At 41.3% G+C, this 25,950-nt stretch overlaps 1 protein-coding gene across 6 annotated transcripts in view; it reads right to left on the bottom strand.

Moving 5' to 3' along the window:
• Positions 1-25,950, bottom strand: part of LOC106077997 (netrin receptor UNC5C-like) — a 505,747-nt gene that overhangs the window by 19,591 nt on the left and 460,206 nt on the right. For all 6 annotated transcript variants that reach the window (XM_056020001.1, XM_056020000.1, XM_056020004.1 and 3 more), the window contains 3 exons: positions 21,718-21,762; positions 18,520-18,669; positions 4,473-4,520 (listed from right to left, as the gene is read on the bottom strand). In XM_056020001.1, the coding sequence (XP_055875976.1) occupies positions 4,473-4,520; positions 18,520-18,669; positions 21,718-21,762 (243 nt within the window). The remainder of the gene's footprint in view (positions 1-4,472; positions 4,521-18,519; positions 18,670-21,717; positions 21,763-25,950) is intronic.

Here is a 25,950-nt window from a genome sequence, read left to right as displayed (position 1 = left end):
GAACAATTCAAACTGGCCTTGACCTTATCACATCTCTTTTTTTCAAGTTGAAAGGAATACACCAATTGAGGAAAAGTGGGAGTATATGATTGATAGATAGATAGATAGATAGATAGATAGATAGATAGATAGATAGATAGATAGATAGATAGATAGATAAATAGATAGATAGATAGATAGATAGATAGATAGATAGATAAATAGATAGATAGATAGATAGATAGATAGATAGATAGATAGATAGATAGATAGATAGATAGATAGATAGATAGATAGATAGATCGATAGATCGATAGATAGATAGATAGATAGATAGATAGATAGATAGATGTTACCTCGGTGGCACGGTGGACTGCGGAAGGTCAAGCACAGAACACAATGGTCAGACTGGCGACCAACATAAATGCATTCAAACCATTCAAATTTAGAATAACTTCAAACAATTGTTTTTTTCACACACTGGGAATGAAATTCAGAGGGTTCTATTTTAACTACACTGCTAACGCCACATGCCACCTCTCCCCTCTTCTCCACCTACATTCTACGCCCCATAAACGCTCCCGCCCCTACCCCACTCCAAGACCTACTCACAAACCCTTCTGTTTAAGACAAAAGACAAAATTAAATCTGACTTGAAGCAGACATATTTCACTCAAATACTTCAGCCAGTACAGTCCGTACGGTACGAGGGTGAGTTTGGAAAAAAGGGGCAGTGACTCACACACGTTAGAATGGAGGACAATTTTCTCCCTCAACTGACACTAGCAGACGAAAAAAAAAAAAAAGATAAATCACTCTTCGCTCCCCAAAACTTTTGTGTTCCCAGTTTCCGTCCTAAGAAGAAGGCGAACTTGGAGAAGGAAGAGTTTGGAGAGTGCAAGGCACAGGGGAGGGATGATTCAATTATTTGAAACTTCTCGACTAGAGAGTTCCTATCTCTTTTATACCTTCTGTATTTTTTTGTTTGATAAGATCAGACCAAGGGCTGTAACTATTGATAAGACAGAAAGGAGAAGGAAAAGACATGGGAAAAAAAAAAAACGAGAGAGATAAAGAGAGAAAAATAAAAAGTAGGAAGGGAGAAAGTGCCGAAATGAAGCAATTAATTTCTCTGCAGATATTTCATTACGTCCCCCAACAAGATGGACTCCTATATCATTCAGAGGGGAGGGTATAGAAGGCGCTATGCTAGACCATCATGCTCCTCAGTTGATCTATGGTCATTCTTGGTTCAACATAAATACTGGTCATCTTGGCCAAGGTTTGGTGAACTATTTGTTTACCCAAAGAAAGAAATTTCATTTTAGAAAAAAAAATAATTGAGTTCGTTTAAATTGGATTTTTTATTTTGTTTTTAGTAAAAATTTCAATTAAAGCGATTATAACGACAATTGTCAGCTGTCTTATTTATAAGGGGAAAAAAGTCAATGTCACGTGACTATGTCAGTAAAAAGTGGCCAAATGTTGAAGGTTCCAGAGAGGGGTGTCTAGGCGCCTCCCCCTCACCACAGCCGAGAAAAGTTCTCTAGTCATGTGCAGGTCACTTCGATGAGAACATGAATAAAAAGTAGTAGACTGACTACAAGATGGACCAATTCTACCTAGACCCAACATGAAAGGTATTTTGTTTAAATCTTAGACAAACTCACTGATTGTCAGCATAATGACCAACTACTGGACAACCACTGGCACGTCTTTCCTCTACTCCCTTCCATCTATACAATATTCCTTTAACTCAAGAACATTTTAAACTGTCCACAGGGAAACTACTTCACTTGGTGTCAGGAGGTTCGGTTCTACTCAACTTGGTGTCAGGAGGTTCAGTTCTACTCAACTTGGTGTCAGGAGGTTCAGTTCTACTCAACTTGGTGTCAGGAGGTTCAGTTCTACTCAACTTGGTGTCAGGAGGTTCAGTTCTACTCAACTTGGTGTCAGGAGGTTCAGTTCTACTCAACTTGATGTCAGGAGGTTCAGTTCTACTCAACTTGGTGTCAGGAGGTTCAGTTCTACTCAACTTGGTGTCAGGAGGTTCAGTTCTACTCAACTTGGTGTCAGGAGGTTCAGTTCTACTCAACTTGGTGTCAGGAGGTTCAGTTCTACTCAACTTGGTGTCAGGAGGTTCAGTTCTACTCAACTTGATGTCAGGAGGTTCAGTTCTACTCAACTTGGTGTCAGGAGGTTCAGTTCTACTCAACTTGGTGTCAGGAGGTTCAGTTCTACTCAACTTGGTGTCAGGAGGTTCAGTTCTACTCAACTTGGTGTCAGGAGGTTCAGTTCTACTCAACTTGATGTCAGGAGGTTCAGTTCTACTCAACTTGATGTCAGGAGGTTCAGTTCTACTCAACTTGGTGTCAGGAGGTTCAGTTCTACTCAACTTGGTGTCAGGAGGTTCAGTTCTACTCAACTTGGTGTCAGGAGGTTCAGTTCTATTCAACTTGATGTCAGGAGGTTCAGTTCTACTCAACTTGGTGTCAGGAGGTTCAGTTCTACTCAACTTGGTGTCAGGAGGTTCAGTTCTACTCAACTTGGTGTCAGGAGGTTCAGTTCTACTCAACTTGGTGTCAGGAGGTTCAGTTCTACTCAACTTGATGTCAGGAGGTTCAGTTCTACTCAACTTGATGTCAGGAGGTTCAGTTCTACTCAACTTGGTGTCAGGAGGTTCAGTTCTACTCAACTTGATGTCAGGAGGTTCAGTTCTACTCAACTTGGTGTCAGGAGGTTCAGTTCTACTCAACTTGGTGTCAGGAGGTTCAGTTCTACTCAACTTGAATGCTGTGACGAGTTAAAGTCAACTGCCAATTCTGAGAACAAGTTTCTTTTAGCTAGATGGCATCGTGGAGTCACAGATTGTTCCAGAGAAGAAATCAGTCCGATCTGTTTCTTTGACTCAATATTTCATTTCCTTTTCTTTATCCGAGACAACGTCATGTTTGATTGGCAGCTATTAATAACACTCTCTCTGACACACTTAATCAAGAATGCATTGAGAAACTCCAGCGTCATTAATTAATTATTTTTGTACCCAATATTAATACGTTTTTGTTTTGATTATTATTACTATTTTTATCCAAAGGAGCGAAATTCAAGGGAGAGAACAATTTATTCGCTTATTTTCTTTAGCCTCTTTAAAGCAGCGCGTTATATAGCATGAACTGAAGGGAGTGACAGGTAGAGGGTACGGTGTGGTGTGGAGGTTAATGGACAGATGGAATTAAAGCCAGTCTCTTAATAATTCATGGTGAACATTCACCAAGTTCACTTCTGCCTTCAATAGAAGACACAAGGGAAAAAGAAATTCACTCAGAAGGTCAAATATTTTCTTCTCAGCCATAAACCTTCTCAAGATCACCAAGGTCACAGCAATAACTTTTCATCCAATAATTTAAAACAAAACATGCATGTACGCTAAGTCCTAAACATTCTTTTCACTTTAGTTCAAACTTATCTATTTATACTCGGTATGAATTCTCTTCCCCACAAATACACATCTTTTTTTTTTAAGTCGACTGATGACCTTTAGCATTGTGACTAGACATTGTATCACAGTACCGGTGTGATTGCCCAACGAACTAGCGCACAGACACGCACCACAAACACAAACCACGCCCTTGCAGCGACTCCCCGTAACGATGGGAAAGTTTACATGAAGCGACCTACAGAGCAGACTTTAGTGATGGGCCTGGACAAAGACATGGTCAAAGTTAAAACACGTCTGTTTATTCCCACACTTGACTACCACAATGTAGGACCATTTATTGTATTCCAAGGACACACTTGACTCCCATAATGTAGGACCATTTATTGTATTCCAAGGACACACTTGACTCCCACAATGTAGAATCATTTATTGTATATCAAGGACACACTTGACTCCCATAATGTAGGACCATTTATTGTATATCAAGGACACACTTGACTCCCATAATGTAGGACCATTTATTGTATATCAAGGACACACTTGACTCCCATAATGTAGGACCATTTATTGTATATCAAGGACACACTTGACTCCCACAATGTAGGACCATTTATTGTATATCAAGGACACACTTGACTCCCATAATGTAGGACCTTTTATTGTATATCAAGGACACACTTGACTCCCACAATGTAGAACCATTTATTGTATATCAAGGACACACTTGACTCCCACAATGTAGGACCATTTATTGTATACCAAGGACACACTTGACTCCCACAATGTAGGACCATTTATTGTATACCAAGGACACACTTGACTCCCACAATGTAGGACCTTTTATTGTATACCAAGGACACACTTGACTCCTACAATGTAGAACCATTTATTATATCCCAAGGACACACTTGACGCCCACAATGTAGGACCATTTATTATATCCCATGAATAATTTTTGCAAGTTTGCGAAACATCACGAGATAAGAGTCCTGGAAGGTAAATGTTCGGATTGCTTCGTTGAAGAATTCATTTCTCAAAGAGCACTCTATCTCACCTCCATTTTTATGTTTCTTTTCCTCCTCTGTCAAAGACTGTGTCGCATCTGGAAAAGAAACAGGAAATAGAAAAATTACTCAATGGTCATAATGTGAGATACATACATTTCTTTTTTTTTTTTTTAGGGGGGGGGGGTGGCACAATAATACGTAATATGTTTTTTGTTTACATTTTGGTTTTGAGATTTGATTTGATTTGATTTGTTGATTTGAGGCACATCGGCACAATTTAGGCCATGTCGTGCCTGCAGTCCCTCAAGGACCACTCTCTCTCTAAACAACAAGGGCCAGATTCTATACAGTCATATAATTAAAATCAAGGTCTATTCACAGTTAAAATAGTAAAGGTAGTAAAAATTTAAATATTTGGTAAAAATCTAATGTAAATAGTGCATGTTCACAAATTCAGAAATCAGATCTTCGTAGATAGCCCCACTTCCCGAATAAAGCCCAGTACCTTCCCAGGGTCGACATTATTAAATAGTGTTTTTAGATTAGTGGCTCTAAAATATTTCGCCCTGACATCCTGGTATCTGGGGCAATCAACGAGGATATGTTCCACGGTGAGGCGAGAGTCACAGTACTCGCAAAGTGGGGGCTCCTCTCTCTTCAGTACAAAAGAGTGCGTGATGTAGGTGTGGCCAATCCTAAGTCTGGACATGGTTGTGCTACCACGCCTTGTCAGACCCTTAGATGTGGGCCGCCACCTGACATCCGCCACAATCTGCCTGAGTTTACTGTGAGTCTCAGCCTCCCATCGGTTCTGCCACTCTCGATAGGTGGCAGAGGCAATACTTTGTCTCAGGTCCGAGTAGGGAATTTGGGTTCCTGACACCGCATGATTTAGGGCTCTCTTTGCTTCTCTGTCTGCGGCTTCGTTTCCCTCAATGCCAACATGGGAGGGGACCCAGATGAAGGTGACATCCCTACGGTCGGCTGTTATTAGGTCCAACAGCTTCAGGCTCTTATGTACCAATGGGATGTCAGTCTTCATCCGCCCCAAAGCTTGCAATGCAGATTTGGAGTCGGAGCAGATTATAAATTTACTCCTTTCTGATGCTTTTACGGCCATAAGTGCAAGCAATATTGCGTGCAATTCGGCCGTAAAGATGGAGCAGCCATCGGGGAGTCTACGGGAGATTGTTTTGTTCCGAAAGGAGCAGGCACACGCGACCTTTCCCTCCATTTTGGATCCGTCTGTGTAGATGGTGCCACAATCTCCGTAGCTCTCCTGCAGTTCCCTAAAGTGGACTTGTAGTATGCTTGGGTCTGTATTTTCTTTTTTGAAATTAAGGAGGGATAAATTTAATTTGGGTTTATTCATTAGCCAAGGAGGATTCTGAGGGGTTTCTATTTTAGAGATTTGGTCAATGGGTGGGGTTAAATTTTGGATGGGTTCTCTCATTCGAAGGCCCAACGGCTGTATGACGTTAGGCCTTCGATTGTATAATTCTACCTCTGTGGGGTTAAATATGGAGTCAAAAGCAGGGTTCGTGGGGTTGGATTTTAGCTTGACTATATACTGCATTGCAAGCTTTTTCATTCTTATATCCATGGGGAGTTCTCCAGCCTCCACATGAAGACTTGGGATAGGTGATGTACGAAACGCGCCGAGACAGAGACGCAGGGCAGCATTTTGTATTGGTTCCAGTATTTTTAGGTACGACTTCCTTGCTGCTCCATATATTATGGATCCGTAGTCTAGCTTGGATCGAATTAGACTCCGATAGAGCAGCAGCAAGGTATCTCTGTCAGCTCCCCAGTCCGTATGGCTGAGTACTCTTAGTATGTTTAATGACTTTTGGCATTTCTTCTTAAGTTCCTTAATGTGGGGGAGAAAATTAAATTTGGAATCTAAGGTGAGGCCTAAAAATTTTGTAGTTTTCACGACAGGGATCTTCTTTTTGTGTATAAATAGTTCAGGGTCTGGGTGGAGTCCCCTTAGATTACAAAAATGCATACTAACTGTTTTGGAGTCTGAGAATTTGAAACCATTATAGTTTGCCCAACCCTGAATTTTGTTTAAACATAACTGTAATTTCCTTTCTAAGGTGTTCATGTTTTTCCCATAAGTAAGAATGACAAAGTCATCAACATACAAAGAGCACTCTATGCCAGGGGACAGCGCATTTATGATGCTATTTATTTTAATGTTGAACAGGGTGACTGACAGAATGCTGCCCTGGGGTACACCCATTTCCTGGTCATGAGTGTCAGAAGCAGAGTTGCCCACTCGAACCTGAAATTTTCGATCTTTCAGGAATTCCTCCACAAAACGGGGGAGGTGTCCCTTAAGCCCCATAAGCGCCAGGTCACGTAGAATGCCATTTTTCCAGGTTGTGTCATAGGCCTTTTCTATATCGAAGAATACAGCTACTAGATGTTCTCTTCTGAGTAATGCATTTCTAATATAAGCTTCCAGCCTTACCAGGTGGTCAGTTGTTGTCCGCCCCTGCCGGAATCCGCACTGGTAGTTTGAGATCACTTTATTCCTTTCCAGGTACCAGACCAGCCTACTGTTAATCATTCTTTCCATGGTTTTGCAGATGCAGCTTGTTAGTGCTATTGGTCGATAGTTAGCTGGGTCAGAGCCGTCTCTTCCCGGTTTAGGTATCGGTATAACTGTGGCTTTCCTCCAGCTGTTTGGGAAAGCGCCTGTTTGCCACACACAGTTATAGACCCCTAGCAGGACTGCCAATGAGGGTTCGGGAAGGTGCTTGAGGAACTGGTAATGGATTTCGTCTTCTCCAGGCGCTGTGTCATGTGACTTGTCCAGCGATTCCCTCAGTTCCTCAAGCGAGAACGGTTTGTTGTAGTCTTCATTGTTCTCTGACCTGAAATCAATGGGGTGTCTTTCCTCCCTGGTTTTGACTTTTTGGAACTCTGGCGTGTAGTGTGCAGTGGATGATTTTTCTGCTATTGAGGATGCAAGGCAGTCAGCTATTTCTCTGGGGGACGTGACAGTTCGTCCTTGGTTTTTCAAATGCCCTATTGCATTTGATTCTTTCCCTTTGATTCGCCTTACTGCCTTCCAAACCGCTCTAGCAGAAGTTTTGGCATCCAGACTGCCGACAAAACTTCTCCAGGAATTCCTTTTGGCTGACCGTATGGTTTGTCTAGCCTTTGCTCTAGCTATCCTGAATAGCTTTAGGTTTTCCTGGGAAGGATTCTTTATAAATGCAGCCAGTCGTTTTTTCCTATCACCAATAGCACTTTTGCAAGCTGTATCAAACCATGGTTTGCTAGGCCGTTTTGGATTTGCAGAGGTTAGGGGTACAACTTTCCTGGCTATACTTAGTAGCTTGCTAGCAAAGGTATCAGCTGGGTTCTGTTCATGGAGGATATTTTCTGTGATATCCTCAGAGCATCTTTTTTGGAATTGTTCCCAATCGGCCTTATTCAGTTTCCACCGCTGAGGTCGTCCCAATGAAGGGAGATTGTTAGTAATGATGATTGGGAAGTGATCACTTCCCCGTAGATCATTGCTAACTGACCATTTAAAATCGTCCAGAAGTCCGGGGACGCATACGGTGAGGTCAATGCATGTGAATGATCCAGTTCCTGGGTGCAAGTAGGTCGGTGATGCATCATTAAGTATGCATAAATCATGTTGGAGGAAGATATCCTCCAGCATACGACCTCTTGTGTCGGTATTGTTGGATCCCCACATGGTGTTATGGGCATTGAAATCCCCAAGGATTAAATAAGGCCGGGGGAGTTGTTTCAATAGGTCCTCCATGTCTGTTCGGTTTAATGGAGCGCCTGGTGGTAGATACAGGCTGCAGCAAGTGATAACCTTGTGAAGGGTTATCCTAGATGCTACGGCCTGTAGTGTGGTCTGTAGTTCTACCCTCTCATGGGGGATGCTATCCTTCACAAGGATACAGACTCCACCTGATGCTCTCTCTGCATCCTCAACATTCTTGGTGTAAGCACGGTAGCTTCGGAAGCTGATGCAATCTTTCAGAAATGTTTCCTGTAAGCAGACAGCTACAGGAGTCTCAGAGTCCATCAGTAGCTGCATTTCCTCGTAATTGGCCTTGAGGCCTCTACAATTCCACTGTACAATTCTGGAATCCATGGCTTATTCTAGATGACCTACTTGGAGCTATTTGGCCTTGGGAGGCTTCCGGAGGGGTTTCCCTTTATTCCAGTGACCTTGGTATTTTTATTCTTGGGTTTGGATGGAGAGGAGGACAACCCCCTTTTGGGGGAAGTCTTTCTCTCTGGAGAGGGGAGATCCCTCTGGTTAGAGCGGAAGTTATTTCCTCCTCTCTCACCTCGGGCATCCTCTCCGCTTTGATTTCTCCCCTTAGGGAGTTGGTCAACCTCTAACTCGGTAGAGGTTTGGGTGTCTGGCTGGGTTCTCTGAGGAGAACCTGTGTCAGACATGATGTCTCCGGGTTCTCCCGGAGTATTGGTTTTGACATGCTGCTCAGTCTCCATGCTCTCATCAGCGAGCACAGAGAACCTGTTCTTTAGCATGACAACAGGGCTTTCTTGTTTCTTCAGAGGTGTGTTCTTTGGCGGTGTTTTCTTCTGAGTTGGGGGAGGAGGAGGGGGTGGTGGGGTCAATGTGTCCGTCTGTGTGGCTATGGATCTTCCTTTCTTAGCAACAGCCTGGGCGTAGGTCTTTGTCAAGCCGAATTGGCCCTTGGGTAGGGCCAGTACAGCCGATTTCGCCTGGCTAAAGGTACATCCGTTTCTTGCCTTGTACTCCTGCACGGCAACCTCCTGTTTCCACACAGGGCAGTCCTTGGAGTAGGCTGAGTGGCCAGCTTGACAGTTTGGGCATTTGAACTGGGCTGTGCAGCCCTTGTCCTCATGACCCTCTCCAGCACATCTGGCACACACAGTGTTCCTCTTGCAGACTGCCGCGCCGTGTCCATAACCCTGGCACTTGAAGCACCTCATGGGGTTAGGTATGTAGGGCCTCACTGGAACTCGTAGGTATCCTGCCTTCACATACTCTGGCGGTGTCCTAGTTCCGAATGTGAGGATAATAGTGGCGGTTTTGACCTCCTCACCCTCCCTGCGCCTGGTAATGCGCCGGGCATGGGTGACTCCTTCAATGCCCTCCACTATTTCCTTCTCGGAACATTCCAGTAGGTCCCTAGAGCTGATTACACCTCTGCTGGTGTTCAGACTCTTGTGTGGCATGACTTCCACTTGGAGATCACAGAGTCTTCTGCATCTTAAAAGCCCATCAGAGTGTGTCTTGCTGTCTACTTCTACAAGTAGTTCCATTGTTTTGTGTAGCTTAGACACACTCTTGGGCTCTCCCACTACTGACTTGAGTCCCTTATAGATAATAAAAGGGCTCAACTTGGTCAGGCTTTTTCCCTCCTCTGTGCATCTAACCACCAGAAATGATGGCCAGGTGGCACAGCTTTTTGGGACCTCCTCTTTTTTATCGTCGATTCGGCGTTTCTTGCCCAGACATAGGTCTGGGGCAAGTAGTTTTGTGTGTGTTTTTTTGTCCATATATATTTTGGTTAATTCGGCACCTGTGCTCCCCACCCGCCATCGAGTCCAACAAGGGGACGGGCCATTCGGATGTCCAGAATGAGTCCGTCAGGGCTACACAGGTGCTATACTCAGTCAGCTGCTACATCGGACATGTGTCCGATACAGCAGCTCCCTGATTGACCCTCCAGCCACCGCCCTCCAGCATAGGTCGACGACCTATGCTGGTAGCTCGGCATGACCAGCCGGTTGACCCAGAGCGGGCCATCTGGGTCTCAGGTCTAGGGGAACTTGGAGCCAAAGTATTGTGTTGTTGTGGTTTATCCTCAGATAGCCACCACTCAAACACCAGGATCTCTTTATCCCCCCTTACCCGTCGCAGTCCACGGCAAACGGACTGGTCTAGGACGTAGTGAGAATTTAAAGTTAAGGAGACAGTGTGATGATCAATGAAGGCAGACTTAGGAAAAGAGGAGGCAGACACAATGATAGAAAAGAAGTAGGGCACTTTTGAGCTCCAAAAGTGCTAAGGAAAGAGGAGCGCAGTTTAACGTCATGTCTCGGGACGCTTGGTTTTGAGATCCACTGTATGTTCTATAAGAAATAAAATACAGCAAGAGAGAAAAAGAAGAGACAATAACATGGGGAAATATGGGGCGATATAAAGGAACTTAAAGAAAATAGTACCAATAAAATTGGGGCAATGGATCTACAAAATATACAATGTCAAGGGTTATAATACAAGATCGTGCGTTGCTAAAAAAAATTGTGCCAAAATTAAATGCATTTAAAAACTAATAGCTTATCAATAATTCGCAAATCTTTACACCGGATATATTGAAAACTCCATTTATGAAAATCCCCCATAAATACGTGTTCATAGCAGCTGCCGATTGATGACTGAAGAATTTATTTTTTATAGTGTATTTTCATGAGTTCGATTGACGCGAGTCTATGATATTAAAAGACTGTTTCCATGGTAACCTTTTGATTACGAGTTATCGGGGAGACGAAAAAGTGTGTGTGCGTGTGTGGGCGGGGGTTTTGACGGGATCAGAACTAATGACGTGTACTTAGGATTTGTAGTCCGCTCTCTGAACCCTCACCCTCCAGGCAGCCTCCTGTTTCTCCAGCCATTTCCATCTTGTGTTCACAGTTCGCGTGCTATCGTTAATGTGTGGGTGTGGGCGGGGGTCAAGTACAAAAAACAATATGTCGATTACGTAACCAGAGAAATGTCACTGACCACAGATAACTCAGTGACCACAGAACACACGCTGACCATAGAACACTAACCAGGTACGCTGAGTGGCCAAGTGACATAAACCACTTGGCTACCTATCAAGTTCGAATCCCCTTCTTCATTCACATTGTCTTTGTTAGAGTTAGGTTTTCTTTTCATAAAAATAATTCCTGTGCCTGTATTAGAGTTAAGTTACTGAATTCGTAATGTTATGTTAACTCTTTATCTCCGTAATTATTTCCCACCTTCTGACATATTTTTTAACATTTGTATATTCTACCCTTTTTATAATTAAACTGCAATAGTATTTTTGTTGGTAATCAGAAAACTTTATCTTTGATATAGAATTATAGGATAATTCAGGCTTATTATATAACACACATTTAAGTTTATAATGCAAAAAATCAATTTGATATAATGGGGTTAAATCAACGATGGTATCGTTCATTAGGTGAAAAGGAGTTAATAGAAACTTAAATACTAGCGTAATGTTATGAATGTAAGGTAACAAAAAACTATGGGAGCAGACGATGTACAGTTCATCTGTTTCTATGGCCGACGGTTAACGAGGGTGTCATGTGGCCAGCGCAATGACCCACCGCCTTTACTTCCCCAACGTATGTTAGGTAGCCATTAGAATGGTCTGGACATAGTAGCGCCCTACAGAACTGGACATTTGAAATCGCAGGGATTTTTAGAATTCGAGAACCCTTGGCTCTGAAGTCAAGCGTCTTACCACTCAGCCACCAAGTCTTACGTTGGCGTATCGAAGAACACCTGAAGAGACTTCTTAGTTAGGCAATGAAAACCATACAAGCACACACATATATATTCACAAACACACTCACAAACCAAACACAAACACGCATAGATAATAGATATACAAACACATTTAGCCACAAATGTAATGCTATCTAAGGAACTGAACTCCAGCCGTCTAGACAAAAATTCAAACAAAACACTTCCCTTAGCCATAATCAATGTAGCAAAAGACTTGACGCAAATCTCCAACTCACGCCCGATTGTGCCTCGGCCTTTGGGTGCACTCAAGGACTAAAGTCACTGATAACTATCTCTAATATATTTACACCACCCATTAACCCTTTTTTTTTTTTCCTAACCCCGGGAAAAAAATCTAAGAAAATTCTTTTCAGTTCCCTTTTCAGACATGAAGGTAAAAAGAACTGCAACTCTCCCAAATACATTCCATTTATAGAACAAGGGAGAGAATAAAGAACTGTTTTGATGCTGAGTAAAAAACAAATATCCTGAGAAACTTATCAGTTAATTATGTAGCCCGTCGATGTTTAGATGTGGACAAATTTAGACCCTGGAATTAGTTTGGGGGAGGAAGGGCAAGTCTTTTGGACTAAATGTTTTCTGCTGACTCGTGCGATGTTTCAAGATAGTCTAGAGTTGTGAAGGGACATGATTCTCGAGTGATTCTCTCTGAACTTAACAACAACTAAACTGTTTGGTTTCTTAGTCAATCATATCATTCCCAGAGCCAAATGAATATTTGTAGTTGGCGGTTTTAGAACTCTTCTGTAGATGGAAACAAAGTTCATCATTTTGACCTTCGTGTCCGATATGAACTGCACTCCACTGAAAGTGTTTCAACGAGTTCCAAGCAGCGCTTTAACTTGAACTCAAACTGGATGGTGGCCAAACGACAGGGCGCTGTTCTACCAAACGACAGGACGCTGTTCTACCAAACGACAGGGCGCTGTTCTACCAAACGACAGGGCGCTGTTCTACCAAACGACAGGGCGCTGTTCTACCAAACAAATCTGGGAGATGTCAAGATTGAAATGCCACTAAGAGTACTCAGCTCTAATCAGTAGAAGGCGGGATGTGTGGGTCAGTGCCTGGGGAAGGACAAGTAAAAAAAAAAAGGCAGAACAGTGATACTTACTGACCACAGGACACTCATTGACCACAGGACATTTGCTGACCACAGGACACTCACTGACACTCATATGGTATGAAATGTGTTTGAGTGGCATAAACTGTTTGGTTACCTATCAAGTTCGAATCCCCGACTCGAGCTAAGGGCAGCACAGAAACCTTCTCCCAGACACCCCCCTCTCCCCACTGGTCCACAAAAAGAGTTTGGACCAGAGCGCTCTGAGCATGCAGAGAAAAGTTGCGCTCAACAAAAACAATATATAATAGAATGAGTCCCCGCATTGACCTATCAAAGCAACAACAACAAAAAATTTAACCCTTAATAAAAAGTGACGTCACATTGACGCGTCACTTCACGTCTGCAGTTCCAGCACATAGTTCTCGTGTTCCATTGTTTAGAATCACTGTGTAGTTTTGTTTTTACTGGAAACAAAATTTTGTGAGAGAAAAAAAGAAAAAGATGAGAAATGCTGTCCGCCATTAGGAAGCCATTAAGATCAAGGGCCGCGACTGTTCACTGACAGTTCCAGTCTTTGCCGATCACGAGTTGTGTTCGCTTGGCGGGAGCTGCTATTAAGTGTGAAATGTAATGTGCTTAGAAGACGAGTGAGTCGAGACTTGTTCATCAGCATACCTACATTTACATCTCTTTTACAACTCACCTCAAGCGTGTCTACAGCCCGGTAGGTCACAGTGACCGACATGCTGTACACATTGGAACCATAAAAATGTGTGAGTTGGCAGCTGTCGCGTCAGAAGTTACATCGTTGTGGAAGTGGAACATTGTTTTGTAACAGATTTTAATGCATTTGGGTAACATCTCATAACTGACGAATGTGGTTTGCATTTGAAATATGCAAATATATCTATCGCTTATTTGTTAGAATGGAATGGGTAAACACTAGTTTAGCCTAAACTGTTTGTTATAAAAAAGAAAAAAATAACAATGAAATTATAGATACACTTAATTGAGATATTCTAACGTTAAGTATAAGTTTGCGTAATATAAAAAATGGTTTCAAAGCACAGAAGTTTTTCTAGAGTTGATACAGTCAACGAGACACGAAGAGTCCAAGGTGTTTATTTGCTTCCAGTTATTGTTCAAGTTGGCATCAGTTGTTTGTACAGAATGTAACATCGGTGTAAATATATGCGCAACGATCAGCTGTGTGTCAAGTTGTGGGGAGAAACTCTTTTCAAATGTTCCAGGTCTTGTCACTGACAGACGTAGGAAGCACATCTGGGACTTACACACACACACACACATACACACAGAACCTCGCTCACCAGGTCACGGTGTCTAGATGCTTTATGATACAGCGGCCTAATTGTTATTGCCCCTTACTGAAATGTAATGAAGGGGCAAGGAGCAGGAATTTCACAGAAGGGGAAGACAACTGAGTAGTAGAAGTTTAACGCATTTGCGAGACATGAATAAGTTAATGTCTTCTACAAATGTATCTTAGGTCTTCTGGTGGGCTGTAGGTCTAGAATCTAGTTACTGTCTTCTTATAGAATGTGAATATGGTAGCTAGTTATCGTCCCCTGGTGGTGTAAAGTCAATACCATTTGAGATTTTATAATCTACCTATTGTCCTGTGGTGGTCTGAAGTTACAGAATCTAGTTACTGTCCTGTGGTGGTCTGAAGTTACAGAATCTAGTTACTGTCCTGTGGTAGTCTAAGGCTACAGAATCTACCTATTGTCCTGTGGTGGTCTGAAGTTACAGAATCTAATCATTTTCCTGTGGTGGTCTGAAGTTACAGAATCTAATCATTTTCCTGTGGTGGTCTGAAGTTACAGAATCTAATCATTTTCCTGTGGTGGTCTGAAGTTACAGAATCTAATCATTTTCCTGTGGTCGTCTGAAGTTACAGAATCTAATCATTTTCCTGTGGTAGTCTGAAGTTACAGAATCTAATCATTTTCCTGTGGTGGTCTGAAGTTACAGAATCTAATCATTTTCCTGTGGTGGTCTGAAGTTGTAGAATCTAGTTACTGTCCACTGGTGTCCAAGGTTATAAAATCTAGTTACTGTCCCCTGGTGGTGTGAGATTAAAGAATTTAATTACTATCATCTAGTGGTATTAAGTTATAGTCCACTGGTGATTATGGTCCATTGGTGGTTATGGTCTACTGGTACTTATGGACCACTGGTAGTTATGGTCAACTGATGGTTAAAGTTATGGAAACAGTCTGATGTTCACTGTTCGCTTCAGATCATAGAATCTAATTATAGTCCTCTGGTGGTCAAGGATTATATAATTTTGTTACTGTCCTATGGTGGTCTAAAGCTATAGAATCACGTTATGGTCCACTGGTGTTCTAAAGTTATGGATATGGGGTCTGATGTTATAGATAGTGTTCACTGCTATTTAACTGTTACAAACGATGTGTCTACAACCTATAACAGCACTGTGCGGACATTTTTAACGTAGAATTTTATAGTCTAGTGATAAGGGGACAGGGAGATCACTCTTTAAATACACAAATAGAATTACGCCATCTCTTAGCTGCATAAAATCATTTTAAATGTTGTCTATATTCTTGTGATCAATATAAGATGATCTTACAAAGGTTGTGTACTAATACACGTGTTCACTATCAACAAGGATGGACATGAATTTTATATCTACTCAAAGTTCACGGTGAGACTTCAACAACTCCAGAATGCTCACACTCAACATTACTTCCCTTTAACCACAAACAATACATTATTACGTCTCTATGTTGACATTGTTGTCTCGTGCTTACAAAGGGGAGATGACTTATTGTGACCATCATAACAGCATTATTGTGGTGAATCCAGTTAGTAAAGTCTATGCTAGTAAGCTTCCAGTCCAAGTTATTTGTTAGTCAAGGCTGGGGAGTCATTGCGAGAACCCTAGGGAGTAAAATGTGTTTGAACCTTGACAGCAGATGTGTCTGTGTTATGTATGACACGTCACAGGCAGACAACTGTACCGTACAGCCAGAGACTTCTGGCCAACAGCGTATTTAATTATTGGTTTTTTAGACATTTGCCTTACCTGTAGACCTTGGGTTACGGTAATGGAATAAGCGGGGGCAGGGGTGGGAAACTTGTGTGTGAGAGGTGCATGAGTGAGCTGTGTGTGTGTGGAAGGTGCAAGCGTGTGTGTGTGCTAAATGTTCATTTTCTAGAAGACGTAATTTTGTTTAGGGGGTAGGTTGAGGTGGGAGGGGGCTCTTTATGTTGCTTATTATTTAGAAGAGAATTGAAATGTGTGTGTGTGTGTGTGTGTGTGTGGAAACACGTTGAAGACATTGGTGAGTGATAAGTCAGGCATTTATTTTGGTCATGGGAGCAGAGATCAGAGGGGACTGATTGGCGAAGGATTTATATATGGGTTAGGGTTGATAGGGTTAAAGCTGTGATAAAAGATAAACAATTAAGGTATATATATACATACAGAGAGAGAGAGGTCTAATTGCTTTCTTTAGTTATTAAAGCACATAAATAGCAAACTTTGAGATAGATCGTGAACAGCAAACATGATCTACTAAATAGGTCAAGGACTCAAACATGATCTACTAAATAGGTCAAGGACTCAGACATGATCTACTAAATAGGTCAAGGACTCAAACATGATCTATTAAATAGGTCTAGGACTCAAACATGATCTACTAAATAGGTCAAGGACTCAAACATGATCTACTAAATAGGTCTAGGACTCAGACATGATCTACTAAATAGGTCAAGCACTCAGACATGATCTACTAAATAGGTCTAGTAGTTACTCTAGTAGTTGCAAAATCATTGAGAGATATCTATGACGTCGGTAACGGGTCCGGTCTCTCTACGGTCGGAATGAAAACATCCTGGATTAGTGTCTGGTTAGTGGAACGAATCTTAGAATCTTTTTTGTTTGACAGAAGCGTGAAGAGCCAAATGGCCACATATGACCGCTGACCAGTGTATCTAATCAACACGACAGCTGTGATGTGTGATGTGACGTGAAGGGAAACATTAGTTCTGTTACCTAGTGCGGACATGTTCACTCCTCTATCTATCTCTCTCTCTTTCTCTGAGTCTCTCTATCTCTCTGAGTGACTCTGAGTCTCTCTATCTCTCTGAGTGACTCTGAGTCTCTCTATCTCTCTGAGTCTCTCTATCTCTCTGAGTCTCTCTCTCTGAGTCTCTCTATTTGAGTCTCTCTATCTCTCTGAGTCTCTCTATTTGAGTCTCTTTATCTGTGTCTCTCTATATCTCTGAGTCTCTCTATCTGTCTCTATATCTATCTGAATCTCTCAATGTGAGTCTCTCTATCTGAGTCTCTCTATCTGAGTCTCTCTATCTCTCTGAGTCTCTCTATCTGAGTCTCTCTATCTCTCTGAGTCTCTCTAGCTGAGTCTCTCTATCTTTCGTTCATCTTTCCTTTCCTGTTCACTGTGTAATACATTGAACATGGCTCTAATAAGTGTAGCTTTCAATTTAAAGCGTGTTCTTTTAAAAAAGGAACTCAGAAGAATTGCATTTTTAAAACGCCAAACATACATGCGCAGTCAGACTTTGAAAGTAAACATGTTATCCCTTCATTATTTCAGTTACAATCATTTATTAGTGCTATCACAATCATTGCTTGAATTATGACAATCATTTAGAGTCACTATCTCTTATCATGAACATACTCAGGGCTCGGTCTCAATACGAGAAACGTAATCGATTCCAGAAAGCAAGAAATGGGGAAGCTGCCTGATCTAGACAGATCTAGAGAGTTTCGGAACCTTTCTGTTTCTGTTGCCCTCCGAGAAAGGGCCAAAGCCTATCCCATGACCGTTGAGAATGGATCAAACCTTACACTTGACCGTGGAGAAATGGTCAAATAGCCATAAAGTATCAGAAGTTGTCTGTAACAACAGCCTACAATTTGTAGGATTGACCATACCATGGACATGACTATCACTTTATGATTAGAGCTGATCACTGAATGGTCACGTACAGTCCACGCTGGTCATTTACAATGCCTAGAAAAGCAATGTTTCTTCTATGATAAAGGACAACTGGTAACCCAGCGGCCTTCACCGCCCTTACTCTCCGTCTCTCTCTCTCTCCCTCTCTCTTTCACTCTCTCTCTCTCACTCTCTCTTCCTTTCTTTTTACAAGAATACTTAGAAGTCTATGTAGCCAAGTGAAAGAAATGTACTACTGTGATCTATTGACTTTAACTCACACACAAAGATTTTTTTTTTTAATTCTTTACATATATTTATTATTCGTTCCTTCAACGCTTGTGCTCTGATTAGTTCATGTGGTGCCTTCAGCCACACGCGCACCGCAGGTTGTGGAGCCCTACTCTATACAAAACTAAAAGAGACTTACATGGCCCCATGGCCTTGTCCACCTTGTGCGCAACACGCGCACCGCAGGTTGTGGAGCCCTACTCTATACAAAAGTAAAAGAAACTTACCTGGACCCATGTCCCTGAAGGCATTACGTCTTCTGTTGTGTTTCCGGCAGACGATGACCACAACAATGACGACGATGAGGACCACGGCCACAGAGACACACAGGCCAATGTACAGAGACACATTGTTGTCTTTATCTGCTGCTGCTGTGGCTGCAAGAAAACAGACACGTTACAGTCTTGTGAATGAGAGAAAAGAGAGAGGGAGAGAGAAGAGAATGAAGAGAGAGAGAGAGAGAGAGAGAGAGAGAGAAGAGAGAGAGAGAGAGAGAGAGGGAGAGAGAAGAGAGAGTGAAGAGAAGAGAATAACATTTTTTTTCTTTTTTACACATTTTAAAATGTCACGTCGGAAGTTTATCTTAAGAACTTCAAACCAAAGTGTTAGTATTTCACCGCTCGTGATGAGATACGAAACGTTTCAATTCCTTTAACCAACGTTTCAATTGTCAGACTTTTAGTCCCCCCCCCCCCCCAGTCTAAATGAAACATGAAAATAAAATGCAGATTTGTGAATTTTCTTTTAACATTTCCAAACCTTAACACGCTTTTAAGCATCTCAAGTTGAAATCAATTACTGAAGTCATAATAAAGCAATTCATTCGAACTTAATAAGTTCATAACTTCACCCAGGAAAACATCTCCACAGAAAAATAATTGTATTAAATAGATCGAAACTCAATTCTCCTGATTTAATTCTCTTTCCCCAGTTTTACGACCTTAAAATAACTCCCTCCTCTTCAAACTGTTTTAAGATGAGAACCTACGTTTCAAAAGAATACACTCATGTACAAGTTGTTCTTCTTTTCTCGTGTGTTTGTTTCACATTCAGTACACTGACTAGGTACATGTCTCACATTCAGTACACTGACTAGGTACATGTCTCACATTCAGTACACTGACTAGGTACATGTCTCACATTGAGTACACTGAATAGGTACATGTCTCACATTCAGTACACTGACTAGGTACATGTCTCACATTCAGTACACTGACTATGTACATGTCTCACATTCAGTACACTGACTAGGTACATGTCTCACATTGAGTACACTGACTATGTAATTGTCTATCAAAAATTTGTCTCACATTGAGTACACTGACTATGTACATGTTTCACATTGAGTACACTGACTATGTACATGTTTCACATTGAGTACACTGACTATGTACATGTATATCAAAATTTGTCTCACATTGAGTACACTGACTATGTACATGTCTCACATTGAGTACACTGACTATGTACATGTCTCACATTGAGTACACTGACCATGTACATGTCTCACATTGAGTACACTGACTATGTCAATGTCTCACATTGAGTACACTGACCATGTACATGTCTCACATTGAGTACACTGACCATGTACATGTCTCACATTGAGTACACTGACCATGTACATGTCTCACATTGAGTACACTGACTATGTACATGTCTCACATTGAGTACACTGACTATGTCAATGTCTCACATTGAGTACACTGACTATGTACATGTCTCACATTGAGTACACTGACCATGTACATGTCTATCAAAATCTGTGCTTGTTAAAAGTATAAAAATAAAGACTTGGAGATGAGAGGGGGGGGGGGTGTTCATTTGACTGGGATCTAACATTTGCTTGAGGGTCAGGTGCGTACACATAAATCCGTATAAAGTAGTTGCAGCTAGGACTATGTATAGGGCAAACAACAAACAAGAACTTTCAAGGCTTGTGAACTTAAGGGAGCAGATGATGTAAAGGTCGCATGTTGCTATGGCCGACGGTGAACGAGAGTTTCATGTAACCAGCCCAACGACCAGCCGCCTTGAATTGCCCAACGTACGTCAGGTAGCAATCACACTGGAGTGGACTCATGGGTGTCCTAGCAATCCCTATTAAGATTTGGCTCCTGACCTCACTGGGATTGGAGCTCGCGACCACTCGGTCACCGTGTCCCTGTGACTATACATGTTTAGAAATAAGATTGCGTACAAATGCAATTTTGCACAAATACATTGTATACAATAATATACTGTAAAACCTAATTTAAAGATGAAGGCCGTGGCACATGTGGTGACGTGTCTCGACTACGGGAGGTCAACCTGACCTACACCAGTCTAGCAAACCTGTGCTAAGACAATAAAAAAAGACTTAGCTTTCCCTAGGAATGGAATGTGACCTCGCGAGTGTTGGACTCCCGTGATTTATGATTAGATTAATTCTAAGTGTATCTCAGTTTGGTTATTGTATGATGTCTTCAACCTTTGATTCAATCTCCCAGACACTCAATGATGTTTTTTTCTGGAGTTCCCAGTAATTAAAAAAAATAAAAGTACGACTATTTGGTAGTTCTAGAAAGTCAGTTATCTTTCTCGGGTATGTGTGTGCGCGTGTGTGACGTCAGCAGGCACGCGCCACTAAATGGTTAAGACTTTAAGATGTGGGGGTGCAGCTTGTGTATAGTGGCTGTCATTTCAAATAGTTGTCAAGGGCAAGCTATTAGAGCCAAGGGATGTTACTCAGATGATCAGGAACTATATTCCTCCCCTTGATCCCACGTCAGAAATAATCTTCAGAATGAAAGCCAAAAACATTTTTTTTTCCTGCTTCTTTCTTTTGTTAATCTTCAACTTAAGTGTCTGTAAATAGCTTTATAATTCCGACGTAATACAATTTTACTGACTGTGTCAGGGGACAGGATTACATTTTTTTTCAGTTTTAGTCAAAAAGAGAAATAACCCAAAAGAGAGCAAGGGGAGTAACCAGTGTTCATAAAGGCAATAGGAAGGTTTAGGGAAACACGTTTTCTATAAGCAAATTGAATTCTGGGAATCGGAAGTGAAACATTTTCTGTGAGGATCTAGAGGGCATAATACTTTTGTGGCTGTGGCTAAGGATTAACCAGGATGTGGTAGAAAATACAACGACGAACCATTTGATTTCTGTGACTATCATGTAGTGAATCTAAAGACGAACCATCTGTCCCTAGGTTTAGGGATATTTTGGAGGGCAACAAATCCTGCGGGTTCCCCCCCCCCCCCCAGTTCCGAAGCCGAGATTTTTTCACGCTCCACTTTTTACAATCGAGAAAAAAAAAATAAAAGGTTTTTGGTACAGTTTCTAAATAGTCAGAATCTAAAAATAACCTAAAAACTTTGTATTTTGTTATATATTTCAACAACATAAGTATAACAATGTACTGGACATTTGAACATACCTTGATCACTCTTGGAATAAACTGGGTCAGCAGTGTTAGGAAACTCTGAAACAGGAACCAAAAATGAATTATTTCAAAGTAACGTAGATTATTTCTATTATGTTATTGATGTTGTTGTTAATGCCCTTAGTCTGGTCACTCGTGCATTGGCTAAAATGCCGGTTAGTTCAAGACAAGTGTAGATCAATGAAGGTCACTTCACGAAATGACTGACCGTTAAAAAGCATGTGCACCACGAGCAAATAACTTTAACCAATGGCTGACTTGGTCGATACCTTCGTGCATTGCAACTATAAGGTGCAAGTGGAGAAAGTTAGAAGCTGAACACAGATTTTGAATCCATTTTATTAGCGCTTTAAGAGGAATCAGACTTTGGACTTCAAAGTGAACGTCTTACACCAGAGGCCGCCTCAGTCTGTGACTACAACAACCCAGGAAATGGTTGATATACCGCATGGGCGTAGCCAGGGGGGGGGTTTTGGGGTTCAAACCCCCCCCCCGAAATGAAATCCCCCCCCCGAAGGGGGGGAGTCGGAATTTAGTGACTGATTTTTTACTTTGATTTTGTTTATTTTAGGTGAGATTTTAATACTAAACCATCACTTGCCCCAGTACAACCAAAGGGGTTTTGAGTTTAAAACCCCTTACCAGGTGGGTCGAGTTTAAAAACCCCTACCGGGGGGGGGGGGGGTTCGAGTTTAAAACCCCTACCAGAGGGGTTCGAGTTAAAAAAAAACCTACTAGGGGTTTTGAGTTTAAAACCCCCTACCAGGGGTTTTGAGTTTTAAACCCCCTACCTGGGGTTTTTGCAGTTAACTCCCCCTCTTCTATAAAACAAAACAAAAAAAATGCAAACGAAAATCCCCTAATTCCAAGAGCACAGTTAAGGAAGATTTTGATTTTAAAACCCCGTCTAAAATTTACGATAAACCCCCTCTTTAATATAAAAAAAAGCAGCTAATTACTCACTCAAAATGTTATGAGCGTGGCTAAATTGTTTTGACTCAGTTTTTAATTTAAACCCCACTTCAGCTGGGTTTGAAGGTAAAAAATATCTCTTTAGTAATAAAAACAAAGAAAATTATACACTAAAAATGTTATGAGTTTTGAGTTTAAACTCCCCTCCAGTGGGGTTTGAGGATAAATTTAAATACATCTCCAGTGTAAGAAAAAAAGCAAATTACGCACTCAAAATGCTATGAACGTTGCCGAAAGGGGTTTTGAGTTTAAACCCCCATTCAGAGGGGTTTGGTGCTAAAAATATATCTTCAATATAAAAAAAAAAGCAAATTACACACTAAAATTATTTGAGCGTAGCCAAGCCAATCGGGGGTTTTGAGTTTAAACCCTTCTTCTACAGATGGCTTTTTTTTTTAAGTTTAAAACCCCTCCAGATGGTTTTGAGTTTAAGATCCCCCTACAGAGCATTTTGAGGTGGAAAACCCACAACAGAAGATTTTGACGTTAAAACTTCTCTTTTCGATATAAAATCTAAAGCAAACTACAGTCACTTAATTCCAAGAGTGTATTCAAGAGAGGTTACACATTTTTACCAGTGACAGGGCTCCATTAATAAACTGCAGTGAATAGTCATCTACCGAAATCGAAAAACACTAAATGTAGCTCAACCAAAATGGCTAAGACAGATTTTAGGAGTCAGTTATAGAGATCGGGTTTAAATCAAGGAAATCCTATGCCGAACTGGGAGTCGACCCCTTAGTAAGATTGTGAGAGAACGATGCATGAGGTTTGCGGGACATGTTCTCCGACAAAATGAATTAAGCATAAGAAGAGTTGCAATGATATCCTAGTACAACTTGACGCCACTCATTCATGGAGGTCCTCATAGTAGATGGGAAGAGGCTTCAGACATTACCAGTGACAGATTTTTATGGAAACAGCTTGACGTCAAATGCTCCGAACGGCGTAGGAGGGTCTAAATCAGTAAGAATATCACATTAGGTTTTTGAAATAAAACTTTTTAATAGCAGGAAAATGCAGTGTAGATACCTCAGAATATGCATTTTGTTGGCTTTCAATACCAGAAATAGTGCTTGGCGGCGGGGCTTCGCCCCGCGATGGGGAGCTCCTAGCGCTCCCCCAGACCCCCTTGCTAGTAATGGCGGGGAGTCTACAATTTTATGAAAACAGCTTGATGGCAAATGCGCCGAACGACGAGGGAGGGTCTAAGTCAGTAAGAATAGCACATTAGGTTTTTGAAATAGAACTTTTTAATAGCAGGAAAATGCACTGTAGATACCTCAGAATATGCATTTTGTTGGTTTTCAATATCAGAAATAGTGCTTGGCGGCGGGGCTTCGCCCCGCGCTGGGGGAGCTCCTAGCGCTCCCCCAGAACCCTTTGCTAGTAATGGCGGAGAATCTACAATTTTTCCACCAACTCATGGAAGAACCTATTCTAGGGCACAATAAACGTCTTCCGAAAGAATGAAAGGTCAGAATGTAATAAAGATTTTGTACGCACACACACACACACACACATAAATAGATTTTTTTTTTCGCCGGGGAAAGGGGGGGGCGGGGGGGGGGGGGAAATTCACCCCCCCAAAACCCCCCCCGAAAAAAAATCCTGGCTACGCCCATGATATACCGCTTGCATGTTACAATTTATGTAACCAGGTTTACCTTTGTAATAAAATCTAACAAAATTTATCGATGGAATTTTGGCACTGGAGGATGGATATGTCTTTATAACTGAGACTTTTATATAAGCTAACCCTGATCTGTTACTATTTAAAAGTTGGTCTAAGCCAAAACTTTTCATCATAAAATGTTGTTTTTTTTAAATCTCTATATAGTGCGAGCTTAATATACATGATGATCTCAGGGGGTGGGTGGGGGGGGGGGCAGAGATAAAAAAATATACAAATTAAAATAGCTGGATTAAAACTAAAATCTTAAAATTAATCTTAAAAAAATATTCTACGAAACGATGCGAAAGATAAACTTTATCAATTCTAAACAGTATAGATATAAGACACACATTCCTAAATAAGATACATCATTCACGTGACATTATCATTAGAGCTGGGCAAATGTAAGTAGAAGATCTTCAGTTTCATAGGACAACCAACAACTGTAATTGTTGGGAGGGGGGGGGGGCGTAAAATTCTGTTTATCTCCCTTGATTACTCCACTAAAGAGCATGATAAATGTCATTTATTTCTGATAGTTTGTTTCCATGATTTAACAAACAAACAAACGAAGAAAACGAAAAGACCAAACAGTTTGTAGATGATGCAATGAATGAGATGAAACTAAACCGAAAGAAATGACATCAAGTGAAAAGGTGAGACCTGTAACTTGGTTTCCCAATGGAAACAGGAGACTATCTCTGACTTAGTTATTGATAATATAAATAATTTCTAAGACGTTCAATTTAACTAATGAACTGGTATGATATGCCACTAATTTTTCAACAAATTTGTCTAGATGTATGCTCCCATTTCAAAGCACAGAGACTGGACACAGAGACGGTCAGTTGTGAATGTAGCAATGAACGTGTCAAGAAAGGACTGAAGAACTGGACCTGGAATGAAGGTCAAGGTACTAGCCCCTACTAGAGCTTATGTTTGCGTTCAAATGGTCTCCAGTTCTGATCCATGTACAATTCTTGAATGTAAACCAAAGTTTTCACTTGATTGTCTCAATGTCCAGAATAACGTTTCATTATTCCTATAGTTGCAGTGATTCACTTCTAGACTTAATTGACCTTGATGGCCACTCAGTAGCCTTGATACCTTTGGCCTTGTCATGTTGACCTAGCTTTGACCTGGACCGGATTACTGTATCTTTTAATGCGTGCATATTTAGTAAGACTTGTCGATCATCATAAATCTTCAAGTGACCTAGATGACCTTTCCCTAGTCTTGATACCCAGGCTACGGTCACGGTGACTTGTCTTTGCTTTGTTTCCTAATACATGCATATTTAGCAAGACTGGTCAATCATCATACAAGCGTTTATATATGGTATGTTAATCTGTTTGAAGTTAGCTTTACAACATACAGACAGACAATAAAAAAAAACAACATACACCATTTCTCTGCAAGACGTTTTCTAGACAGATTTCTGTTATTTCCAAGTAGCTTAGGTTAGTTTGAACGGATGCACAATGAAAATTGTTAGTTTTTGGTTTCGGCACGTATCAGGTTCTAGAAGAGTCTATGTTATGCAGGTTAGCTTGTGACACAATGGACACAGGTTCTTAAAG

Source organism: Biomphalaria glabrata, chromosome 2 (assembly GCF_947242115.1).
Source record: "Biomphalaria glabrata chromosome 2, xgBioGlab47.1, whole genome shotgun sequence".
In the NCBI taxonomy this organism is placed as follows: Eukaryota; Metazoa; Mollusca; class Gastropoda; family Planorbidae; genus Biomphalaria; species Biomphalaria glabrata.
The sequence above is the reverse complement of the archived record's forward strand: the minus strand, read 5'-3'. Positions and strand labels throughout refer to the sequence as shown.